The sequence below is a fragment of the Malus domestica genome, chromosome 06 (assembly GCF_042453785.1).
Source record: "Malus domestica chromosome 06, GDT2T_hap1".
NCBI lineage: Eukaryota > Viridiplantae > Streptophyta > Magnoliopsida > Rosales > Rosaceae > Malus > Malus domestica.
In genome coordinates this window covers 28,667,784-28,680,416 of record NC_091666.1, presented here as the reverse complement: position 1 = coordinate 28,680,416, position 12,633 = coordinate 28,667,784, and the positions used below count along the sequence as shown (strand labels likewise).

General features: G+C 37.0%; 1 protein-coding gene and 1 long non-coding RNA gene across 2 annotated transcripts; both read right to left on the bottom strand.

Annotated features, from left to right (window-relative positions):
• Positions 1–4,133: 4,133 nt before the first annotated feature.
• Positions 4,134–7,533, bottom strand: LOC103433489 (disease resistance protein RPM1-like). Its single transcript, XM_070823709.1, has 2 exons — positions 4,785–7,533; positions 4,134–4,305 (listed from the first exon to the last, which is right to left on the bottom strand). Exons 1-2 carry the CDS (start codon positions 7,505–7,507, stop codon positions 4,281–4,283), a joined length of 2,748 nt encoding a protein of 915 aa, XP_070679810.1. The 5' UTR covers positions 7,508–7,533; the 3' UTR covers positions 4,134–4,280.
• Positions 7,534–11,283: 3,750 nt separating this feature from the next.
• LOC139197095 (uncharacterized) lies at positions 11,284–12,024 on the bottom strand. The gene is made up of 3 exons (XR_011582136.1): positions 11,888–12,024; positions 11,627–11,698; positions 11,284–11,420 (listed from the first exon to the last, which is right to left on the bottom strand). It is a non-coding gene; the product is annotated as an uncharacterized lncRNA (long non-coding RNA).
• Positions 12,025–12,633: the final 609 nt, after the last annotated feature.

Genomic DNA, 12,633 nt, shown 5'->3' with positions numbered 1-12,633 from the left:
TTTGTATTATTTGGACGTCGTCCTTCTATTCAATATGCTAACAATAAAGTCTCAGTCATTTGTTGTATAAAGTCTAACCTTAGTCTTATTTTTGGGTGTTTCCCTTCAAGCTCAAGCAGTCTTTTTCTATCGATGCTCCTGGCTAGCAAACCGCTCGGCCTCCTCCATCAAAAGGGTACCATAATCCTGTTTGAATCAATCAGACCCAACAAATTTATCTCACAACTTATGGAAACATGAAACAGTTGATGTACAGGCTACATTACCTGGTGTTGCAGCTTGTCAGAATCCACCCATGAACTGGAACAGCAGTCCCATAACACGCGGAGTTCACGAACAATATAGAGCACTTCCCCATGCATTTGGGACAAGTAGTATTCCGGCCACACTGATAATCGTAGCAACCGAACGAGAATATCGTGTTTACAAAAAGAATAATAACAAAATCAAGTTACACAACCTGCTCACCTGGAAAAAACTGAAGCCATAAGATTCTGTGCACAAAATTACTATGCAAATCCGAGAAACACATATTTCACATGACAAGAACAGAATGATCCTTTCGTGTGAAGATGCACTCTATCACAAATATAGAAGGAATAACTGGCGAGTTTCTTCATATGAAAGAAACGTTTCTCATCCGTTGGATGAATGAGGAAAAAATATTCCCAATATATTAATCAGGAGAAACTATCTTGGGATAATGGTGGAAACATCCCTAATTGATTGTGATATGTAGGGATTCCTTACTTAATTGAGTTGATCTTCGATTGAGAATGTATTAAAAATAAGATTTAGTAATTAACCCTATATTTAATACTTGTGACTTCCCCCAAGAGAGGTTTAAGCAGTAGTAGTTAGCTGCTTGAACTTCCCGCGAAGTTGCACGTGCGAGTATTTGTTTGCCCCTCCCAATTTAATGAGGGCAATCTTGTCTTCTTCGGAATAAAGTACACGTGTCATCTTCTGAATTTTTAGAATTATTTTTGGCTCCACAATTTTTATTTTATGAGAGTAACTTACATGACACAAATATATTATCACTATAGCATCTTATTGCAATGATAAATTGTCTTGTAAAGAGAAACCTACACATGTCATTGTCAACATTGTATTATTAGCATAAAACGTCATACATTGTACTTATGTACCCATTCCGAATAAGGTCTATGTAGCTCTTGGCACGTATAATTTAGGGTCTTCAAAACATTTACAGCCGACGGACCATGTTGGCCGTGCGGCAAATTCTAGAATGCATTCTTTGTCATTTGTCAATCATGTGAGAACATTATCAACTGAACTTGTTTGAAACACCACAACTTCTATGGGTGTGTTATCCACACACATCTTTTTACTTCTCACACACCTCTTGTTAATATTTGCCCTTTGATTTTCTTCAATTCACCCGATCCAAAGGCCGAAAATTAGAAGGGTGTGTGAAAAGTAAAAAAAAGGTGTGTGGATATCACACCCCAACCTCTAAATTCTAGAATGCTCTCTTTGTTAATATTCTTAACCTAAAGCCACTCATTACTATGATATAGTTGTATTCCTCTTCACTTGTAAGTGATAGGTCTTAGGTTCGATTCTCGCCAAAGACGAATTTGAACCACATCATACCCCTCCCCCTTTTTTTCTTGTTAAACGATTGATTTTGTTAGATTAGCTACGACGAGATTTGAACCCAAGCCGTCATGTAAGAGCTCAACTTCTCCTTAATTATATAATATCGTTTGCTAAAAAAATAACAATAATATATATATATATATATATATATTGTAAGATCCCACATTGCTCAGAGGAGTGATCCTTATATGTATATTCTCATCCCTACCTAGCACGAGGCATTTTGGGTGCTCACTGGCTTCGGGTTCCATCGGAACTCCGAAGTTAAGCGAGTAGCGTGCGAAAGCACTCCCATGATGGGTGACCCACTGGGAAGTTCTCGTGTGAGTTCCCAGAAACAAAACCGTGAGGGCGTAGTGGGGACCCAAAGCGGACAATATCGTGCTACAGTGGTGGAGCGAGCCTGGGAAGTGATCTTCCCCGGGCCGGGATGTGACAGATTGGTATCAGAGCCTAACCCTGACTGTGATGTGTCGACGAGGACGTCGGGCCCCTAAGGGGGGTGGATTGTAAGATCCCATCCTCCCCGGGTCGGGATGTGACAGATTGGTATCAGAGCCTAACCCTGACTGTGATGTGTCAACGAGGACGTCGGGCCCCTAAGGGGGGTGGATTGTAAGATCCCACATCGCCCAAAGGAGTGATCCTTATATGTATATTCTCATCCCTACCTAGCACGAGGTCTTTTGGGAGCTTATTGGCTTCGGGTTCCATCCGAACTCCGAAGTTAAGTGAGTAGCGCGCGAGAGCACTCCCATGATGGGTGACCCATGGGGAAGTTCTCGTCTGAGTTCCCAGAAACAAAACCGTGAGGGCGTGGTCGGGGCCCAAAGTGGACAATATCGTGCTACGGTGGTGGAGCGGGCCCGGGAAGTGATCCGCCCCGGGCCGGGATATGACATATATATTCTTAACCTAAAATACATAAATTCCTTAGGAATGTGAGATTTGTGCATTGTACATTGACAAAGGTTTTTAATGAATATCATTTATTTATTTTTTTGGTATTAGTAAGATATTTACACAAACCGGTCAATCATATTATTATTAGGGTAGTACATTGGTATTTACGTACTTCTTTTTATTTGTCATACATTCTTGTTGATTTTGTTTATTGATTTCTTCAATTTATTTGATCTGACGACCTGAAATTGAAAAATACGTGTGAGACGTAAAAATGAGTGTATGAAATATGAATAACACCACCCATTTAATATTATTTTTTGGGTGATGCTATATACACCAAATTTATGCACCAAATGTGTTCACTAAATGATATGACACGTATAACACCATATAAATTTTTATTACAATTATTAATCAAATCAAACTTGAATTAAAGTAAAATTTTGATTGGGCCACATCATTTAGTGTACTTAACATTATTCTTATTATTTATTTACTTTACAAAAATCACTTATTTTCTTCTAATACGGTATATATATACACACATTTTTTTTTTTATCAACAAAGAAATTTCTATTAAAGACTAAATCTTCTTGTACATCTATCCCATACAAGCATTATGAGCGATAAGGCAAGCAATGGTCCCAAAAATGAGGGTTAGCTAGCGTGAGACGATAAATTGTAGAATGATACAGTATCACCACGTCAGTTGTGGTACTTTGACTTCAAACTTGCCATTTGTACAGACGTGGAACGGAGGAAGACGACGCCGAGTTCAACGGATGTTGGAGACCCGTGGCGGTGTTTCGAGATGGAGATTTCGGCAGGGAGCCGTTCGAAACTCCGACTTCGTTGGGGTTTGGGGGATTTCGATGGCTGAGTCCTTGAGGAGCCACTGGGGACTGATTTCTGGATGTTGAAGGTGAATATTAATTCTTTAAGGTTGATATTATTTCTTATGACGGTGGATGTGATTTCTCAGGAGGAAGGCAGTCATGGCAATTGATGGCAGGGAATGAAGGTGGTGGTGGGGAACTGGGGCTTTGGCGGAAGGAGCTGAGAATTATTTTTTCTTTTAATTTTGTTTAAACTGAAAAAAAAAATTAATTAAAAAAGCTTTTTAATCCAGCCGTAAAAAACTGCACTTATGTTAAAATTTGAATGGAAGTATTACCCGACATGGTAATACCGTACCATCTAATAATTTCTCAGAATAAACCATAGTGAGCTAAAACATCCGTCACAAAATTTACCTTCCTAAAACAACATATATTTGAAAACTTGAAAAAAAAAAACCAATAAATATTGAAAATGAAAAATGGGTCATAACCATTGCTTTAGTTAGAATTGGTCTCATCAGTGACATATTCAGTTCCAAACCAATATTATTCCATCAAAATACACGCAAGCAAACAATAATATAAGTTCATGTTACACACAAACAGAATCTTGGGCATTATTCTCATCAGTGACACATTTAGTTCCAAACTAAAATTATTACATCAAAACACACGCAAGCAATCAATATAAGTTTCAGTTACACAAATAGAATATTGGGCATTATTCAATTTCAAAAAGGGCAAATAAGAAACCAAGATCGATCAATGTTTGCAACTTCACACAACACACAAACAACAAACGGATTCTTCCTTGCAGGGTGAATGACTCAACACGTATATAGTCTGATATGTTACTATAACGAAAGTCGAGATTCACCACAAAATCAATTGGCAAAAAAGATTGCAGTCTCACAAGTGCTTCTGAGGCTTGATTCTACAAAAAGGATATTACAAGACAAAAGAAACACAGTTACTGAATAAAATCTCAATGCATGCATATATTATGTCTTTGCCAGACTTGTGAATAAGATTGAACATGCAAATTATAAGGCAAAATGATTTTTACACTCCGATGCACTACTTCCTCTTTTTCGTAGCCTTAGAATTGAATAAATCAAAATACTAACGAACAAAAACAAGAGGAGGAGCACAAAAGATAAAAATAAGAGTGAAAATCTCCAACCTTTCTAACGTAATATAGTTCAAATGATTACATTGTGGAATTTTTTTTTACAAAAATGCTACTCTTACCATATTTTTCATACTATATTTGTATCACCTCTCTAATTGAAATGAGATCCACATATGTTGATGGACCCAACCTCTATTAGAAAGGTGGTACAAATATAGTATGTAAAATGTGATAAGTCTAGCATTACTCAAATTTTTATGCAAGGATAAAAGTGTGCGTACCTTCTACGAGAGTGAATACCGGACAATCTTTCATGGTGTCCCATGTAATACAGGCTGATTTCAGGAATGTGTTGTACCTTTGGATGATCCATGCCTCCTTTTACGGACTCTATAAGTTGCATTGGAACATGCCCCAGAATCAAGCGTTCCACGTTAGCAAGGAACTCAATGCCCTGCGGCAATGTCTTTAACTCCATGCATTCCCAAATTTCTAGGACCTGGAGATTTGGCATTGCCCCATTCTCTATAGCTATACTATTCAATACCGGGAAGCTGCTTAACACCAAATGCTTAAGCTTTATGAAGCCTCTGGAGAAACACAATTTTTCGCCAACATACGCATTAATTAGCCCAAGCCTTTCAAGATTCGGCAATGCTTGAATGTGAGGTAGCACATCTTCTTCAAGTCTTGACCAACGTAGATACATACGTGTCAGGTTATGGAGTGAACCTAACCAAAGAGGTACCCTTTCTAGTTTTCCGGCCAATAAAATGTTTTGAAGGTCTGCAGGGGGCGAACCTAGTGCATTAACCCGAAGAAACTCCTCTTCATCACTTGCCATTAAAATCAAAGAGTGAAGGAGCTCTAACTTTTGAAGGGAGTCACATAGGTCCATCTCGTCACTTGCTTTCACATTTGTAATACCGAGGGTTGTAAGTTGGGTCATATTCCTGATGACTTTAACAATATTTCCTTCTGATTCAACAGAATGCAAAACTTGCAGTTTCTGTAATTTACTTAGATCGGATGCTACTTTTGTCCCATCAATAAATCTGAAGCCGGCCGAATCACCAGTGTAACAATACATGGTTAGGTGGCGTAGGTTTGCTAACTTGGAGATTGCTTTCGGAAGTGCCTTTATCTTACTGTCACGGATGTTCAAGGTTTGAAGGTTGCGAAGCCGTCCGATGGATTCTGGAAGCTCCTCAATTAAAGTTCCCTTCAAATTTAAATATCTTAAGTCGAACAAGTACACTAGTTCATCTGGAAATCTATCAATTGGGGCACCCTCCAGATCTAGAACTCTCAACAACTTGAATCCAGAAGGCAATTTCTTTAACGCGCCAAAGACAAGAAAGGAGCGAAGCTCTGACATACCTGTGCAAGAATTAATTTCTCTTTCAGATATTTGAATTGACATTCGGCGGATTTCAGCTTTATCTACTATTTCTCTGCCAACACACGTAGCACCGAACTTTTCCTTTTTTGATATCGACAAAGCAAGCTCACGCACAAGATCATGCATCTTACATGCTCTTAGTCCTCCAGCTCCATTTTCAACTTGTAGCATGCTACGAACAATAAGTTCCACAAGATAACCCTCTGCAACTTCTTCTGGTGTGACCCCATCAATTGGTTCAACAAACCCTTCAGCTATCCACAACCTGATCAACCTTTTTCTTTTGATGAGATAATCTTCTGGGAAAAGGGCACAGTATAGGAAACATGGCTTCAACCGGTTGGGCAAATTGTTGAAACTAAGCAACAAGATGCTGCTCATTGGTTCCAGCATAGGATGGTTAGTCAAGTGCCAATTTAAGCTGTTATATACGCTTCTCCATTCCGATGATGACCTCTTGGAAGACATTAGACCACCTAAAGTTACCACAGCCAGAGGTAGGCCTTCACACTTATCCACAAGTTTCCATGCTAAGGATTCAAGCTCTGGTGGACAAGATTTATTATCGTAAGTTGAGAATGCTTTCTTGCTAAAGAGCTCCCAAGCTTCATTGTTTCCCAAGGGTTCAATTTCAATAGGACGACTTTCAACTTCAAAAGAATAGAATGCTATGTCTTTCTTTCTAGTTGTAAGCATGATTCGACTTCCATGATGTCTATTAAGAAGTGGTATCCTTATTTCTTGCCAAAGTTTAATGTCCCACACATCATCCAATACAACAAGGTACCTTTTAGACTTCAAGTATGTCGACAACATCTCTAACAATTCTTTGTAACTCATGGAATCCAATTGTGCAGTCACCTCTTCCTTTCTTCCTTGGTGGAATTGCTTGATCAGATTTTTGAATAAGTCTTCGATCACAAAAGTTTGAGAAACAGTGATCCATGCATAACAGTCAAAATGCCGCTTTACATTTTCGTTGTTGAAGGTATTGGCAACAAGAGTTGTCTTGCCTGATCCTCCCATCCCGACCACAGACACAACCATTTCATTTTCCTCTCCATTCATCAATAACCCCATTAACGTTTGCTTCTTGTCTTCAATCCCGATTAGTTCGTCTTCCATAATATAAAGAGAAGACTCGGCTTTGTTCTTCACCCATCTGGGAACACTATCCGAACTTGTTCCTTCTATTGTAGAGACACCATATCTCTCATTCCTCTCTGGAATGGCTTTGATCTTTTTTGTGATTTTCTGTAATTTTTTGGCTATTCGATGCCGATGCCAAAGATTCTTGGGAAAGTAAATGGTTCTGTGGAGCAATTTTGCAAATGGAGTCGCACTTTGCTTGTCATATATGTGATACAGGAACTCATCAATGACATTTTCAGCATCGCAGGTCAAATCTCTGACGCTTGTAACCCACGTTTTCTCTCCTTCTGTTTGTGGTTCCTTGCCTTCAGCATCTATTAAGAAAGATTTCATGCTTATGAGCTCCAGCTTAAGCCCATCAACTTCATCACGGACTGCCGCTATGGAAGATGCTTCGTTCTCAAGAATGGCCGCAATTTTCCCAATCAATAGTGATGCAGCTGACTCCATTTTGGCCTTCGATACTTGGTATCCAATCTGTCTGCAGAAAAGACAAGTTTCAAAACAACAGAAAAAGAAAAAAAGAATGCAGTGGATAAATTTTTGTATTTTACAAACTATATGCTTAGTTTTCAAAACGAAACCACAAGCCAAAAGAAATCAAGATCTAAATAAGCTTAGTTTTCATTCTGTTTAACAAAGGGCCATACTTCAAAAGTCCGAAAACTACTTCTCGAGTCTTTTTTGCAAGAACACAGAATTAAAGAATTTGGTTCCAGAACAAAAATCTATGATTGAAAATTTCGAACTCATTCAATCTAATTCTTCCACCAAATTTCATGGATTTTAGTCAGTGTTAAAGGATAACCAAAAGTTTCAATTCTTTGTAGGTGGCAGTTGACAAGTACCACAAAATTGTTGTTAAATGAAAGTACACACATCGAAAAGAACGGAATGTTTTGGGTCTCTAGTAGATTGGACTCCACACAAATACTACACAATTTTTTGCACGACCCGTTAATCAGACACTGAACGACACGAAAATAACAGGTCTTGGGTCAACATGTTAACCATTGTTCTAAAAATCCCAATGGCGCTAGGCGGTTGGCCACCGTCCCAATTAATGCCTAGGAATTTGAAAATTAAGAAATGACGTCTAGACCTACTTAGGCGGCCGCCTAGACCCGTCTACACAGAAAATAGATAACTTTCATTTTGCATTTTATTTTTTCAAGATATTGTAATAGACTTATTGAATACTTTTATTTTATTTTTCAATAAATTGTTATAGGCTTTACAGAAAATAAAAAAATTTCATTTTGCATTTTATTTTTTCAATATATGTAATTGTTGAGGATGAAATCGAATTTGAAGTCTTGTGTTTAATGATGAGTGCTCAGAATCTGAATTACATATATAATAAGAAGAAAAAAAGTGAAACAAAAGTCAGATGTAGCTCATAAGCCCTTACTTTCTTTCAGAAAATTTACAGAAGGATATTAGATATGGTAGTAAGACCATCTCCAACCTTGGGCTAAAAGCCAAATTACCCCCCCAAATTACCCCCCAAACACTCTCCAATCCATGCTAAAATTTTAGGCTAAATGCCAAATGCTATTTCTGGGACAAATACCCCCCAGCTTTCCCCCGGACTAAATGCGAAATGTTTATCGGAATTTAATTTTTTTTAGATTAAAATGTTCATAAAATTAATTTACAATAATCTACATATTTATTTATTTTTTTTTAAAAATTGATTTAAGAAAAAAATTTAGGCTAATTTCATTCTTAATAATTCCGGGCTAAAATTTTAGGGTAGAAGAGTTGGAGCAAAAAAGATATTTCTGAGCTAAAAGCTAAATTTTCCGGGCTTAAAAATTTGGCTTTTAGCACAAAGGTTGGAGATGGTCTAAGAGTGCAGAATAACGTACCCTGGGGCATGTGGAAGCTCACAAAAGAGTTGCAATGATATGCTTCAGTTGCAATGATATGCTTCAATTGCATTAAGCTATAACTTACGGTATTGTTGGACTCCTGTGTCGATAAACTCGATGAAAATATCAAGTATGAGACGGAGACGGAGACGGAGATGAAGATTATAATTTATGAAAATTGGAAAATAATTGAAGGCATGAGACAAAGACCAAGACTTTTGTTTGATTAAAAAATTGGACAATAATGGAAGGCATGAGACAAAGACCATTACTTTTTGTTTTTTGGTAGAAGACCATTACTTTTTGTTTGATTAAAAAAGAAAGACCGATTATAATTTATGAAAATTGGACAATAATTGAAGGCACGAGACAAAGACCAATACTATTTGTTTGATTAGAAAAAAGAAAGACCAATACTTTTGGCATTTTGTATACCGTGAAACTGAAACCACGTAGGTTGTATTTTGCACGCCGACAATAATTAACGAGGTGAGGTCCTAGTAACTCATTACTTAGTACTACAGTTTAGTATATTTTTCTTTACTTATTAGTGAGTCGTCTTTGATCTGATTCTCGTTAAAGGTGAATTTGAACTACATTATCACTAATTCATTGTGAAACTTAGTTCACCCCCTCCCCTTAATGTAACGGTAAATAATAACGTTTGTTTAAAAAATAAAAATAAACCCCTCTGTAAAACCAACTACTTTTTAAAACATCCATAAAATCAACTGCTTTTTAAGTCTCTAATTTAACACTAGTCATGGGTGAGCTACTAGCTTAATAGGGTAAAATCAAAATGCATTTAATTCAGCAGAAGCAATAATAAAGCATGAATGCAATGTTTTATCTTTATTCTATTATGTTAACCCAATCATCAAATAACTCTATTTCTCTTTTCAATAGTCATTTTTCAGTCTTTCGAAACTCAATTTGATCATTTTATCTAATTTTAACTGAAAGGGTTTCACTCCCTTATTTGGTGACTAGGTGCCCCGAGCGTAGACTCAACTACTTTTAGTTCCATGTTTCTATAAATCTCATACTTTCCAATTTAAGATTCCAACAAATGATTATAGTTATTCACTAGCAAGAGTGCCCGCGCGATGCCGCGGGTTTTGAAACTGTACAAAATATGTAGAAAGTTATAATGTGTATATATACTATTTGCATACATGTGAAATCTATTTACAATCGTAAAAAAAGATTTCAACTTCGACATAACAAAAATAGTTTGCGGAAATCTTAGCAAGAAACAACTATATGCATGAAGGGATCCCCTATAATGAATAGTTTGCACAACCCTAGATGATATAGCAAGAAATGAAGAACAAAAAACCTTTCCTTCTGTAAAAATGAAAGTAGTAATAACAACATTAGTTCTAGACATAATTAAAGTGTCGAATATAGGAGCATACTTATTAGCTATTGGATTATACCTCATCAATGACAAACAGCCAATTTCCGCACCATTTTTCTAGAGCTTCATAGTTGGCATAGTCTGGAGCTACGTAACAAATCTCTCCACTTCTTTGAGATAGTTTCGAACAATCTGTGGTTCCCATGGGACACCTTTGCTTAACATCTCAATGCCAAATCATCAGGAAATCCAAGAATAAGACATTGATGCAAAGATTCTCTATATTCCAAAAGATTGTTAAATAAAACCAACCACGTACTCGAAACCAAAAAAGAGAAAAACTACATGCGTATAGAGCTATAGATAAGATAAAATTCAGTTCTTTGCGAAACCAAAAAAAATGAAATAAAAATAAAACCCAACGAAATAAAAGATGAGTATATGCAGTAATAGTCATATAGGAGTGAGTTCATCAGCTGTAATTTGGTATTTCAGATTGGCTCATTCATCATTGCTATAAAATTTCAATCATGGCATTCCCATTAAATTTCAATTTTGAAGTAACAACTCCACATTCCCCAAACGATTAAACCAAAACGCAACAAACTCACACCAAATTTTTCATTTTTTTTCCGCATCTTTCAACACAATAAACACATTATGGACTGTTCATATCAACACGGATGGTATGATTATATTTAAAAGATAGCAAATTAGTAAAAAATAATAATCAAAACTTGGGAATTATGGTTGTTTAATTGTACCTAAGCTGCAGTAGTCCTTGTTGGTGTTGTGGTTGCTGGTGTTAATCAGCCTTTTAGGGAGTAGAAGACCTTCAATTATAGAGCAATACAGAACCTGGAATTAAATTTCAATTTCTCTGTGCACAGGACAGTTTAAAGTTTAAAGATTAAAATTCTACACACTTTCTAGCCCTAAATTTTCCCGGGAAACAAACGGAAAGTGATAGAAGTCATACCTAGTCCGCGAGAGCAGACGCGATCGGCGAGTTTGGCGGATCATGCTGGCAGAGATGTCTGGTGAGAAAAGGAAAGCAAACAGGGGCAAATGCCCTATGCTGCATGGGTCGACTAAAATTGGGTACGGCTAAAAACCCAGAATTCAATCACTGAGAAAACATCAACAACCAAAATCACACCAAAATTCATAAAATTCAAAAAAAAAATATATGGGTTTTATTTATCGGGTAGTGAATGAGTAAAAATACCACGAATGGTGCTGAGGACTAAATCAAACAACAGTAAAATTAAACCCTACTTTATTTATTTTTTCAATTCGAAAAAAGGAAGATGGTAATGATTTTTCTTCACAAACCTTTCTAACCCCATGAAGGGCGCTCCTATCAAGTCCTTCAGTGAACATATCTCTTCTGGGTTCTTCCTTTACCTGCACAAAAAGTCAAAAAATTAAAAACCCACAAACCAAAAACTGAAAAAAAAAATCAACTTTTTTTCTCCAGAGATCCTGACAAAGAAGATTGGAGAGAAAACTGAAGAGATCTCCACTGTGTTTCTAAGAGAGAGGTCGAAACGAAGGAGACGTTGTCCAACGGATGAAGAGGAAAGAGGGAGGAACCTGGAGAATAAGGGAAGAACAGCGCATCGTTTCTATTGTTCCAGAAAAAAGATCTGCACAAATTTTGACTGGTTCTGTCGTTTTTAGCAAGAAAGTGAGAGAGAAAACTTCATCGAAAGAACTCGAGAACGGCGATGGGAAGGGATGCCCTTTCTGAGATTAGCGAATGGAAAAGCAAATGGGTTTTTCCACTGCTTTCGTCGGCTTTCCACCACTTTTCTTTCCACGATGACCAACACGTGTAGACGTGGAGCTAAGAAAAAAAAAAGCGATTGCAGGAAATGGAAGGCAGAGAATGAAATAGCAGAGAAATCCAACAGGAAAGGCCATTGATGAAGAACGCGTGGCCAGCCAGGACAAAGTCACTGTGTAAAAGAGGCAGCACAACGGGAGATCAAGAAGAAACCGAGGGGCAAATTCGTCAAATCACTGTTAATGAACAGTGTTCAGAAACTGAGTTTTAGTATATATAATTTCCGTTAATACTCTTCCAACGATTCCACCAAGTATGACATATTTATCGTTCATAATAATTTTGTATCAATCTACCAAAGTGCAATTCTTGTTTCTTGCCAGATTCTAGACTCCAAGTAGCTCAACATCGCTGCCAATTCTTTATTAGGAAAATTAATGAAAATAGTTTGAAAACTTTGAGTTTTAACGATAAAGTGAATAATATCAGAATTGACTTTTTAGTGTAAAAATATGGTTTTTCGTTAAAATGAACAGTACCGTGGACTTTTCGT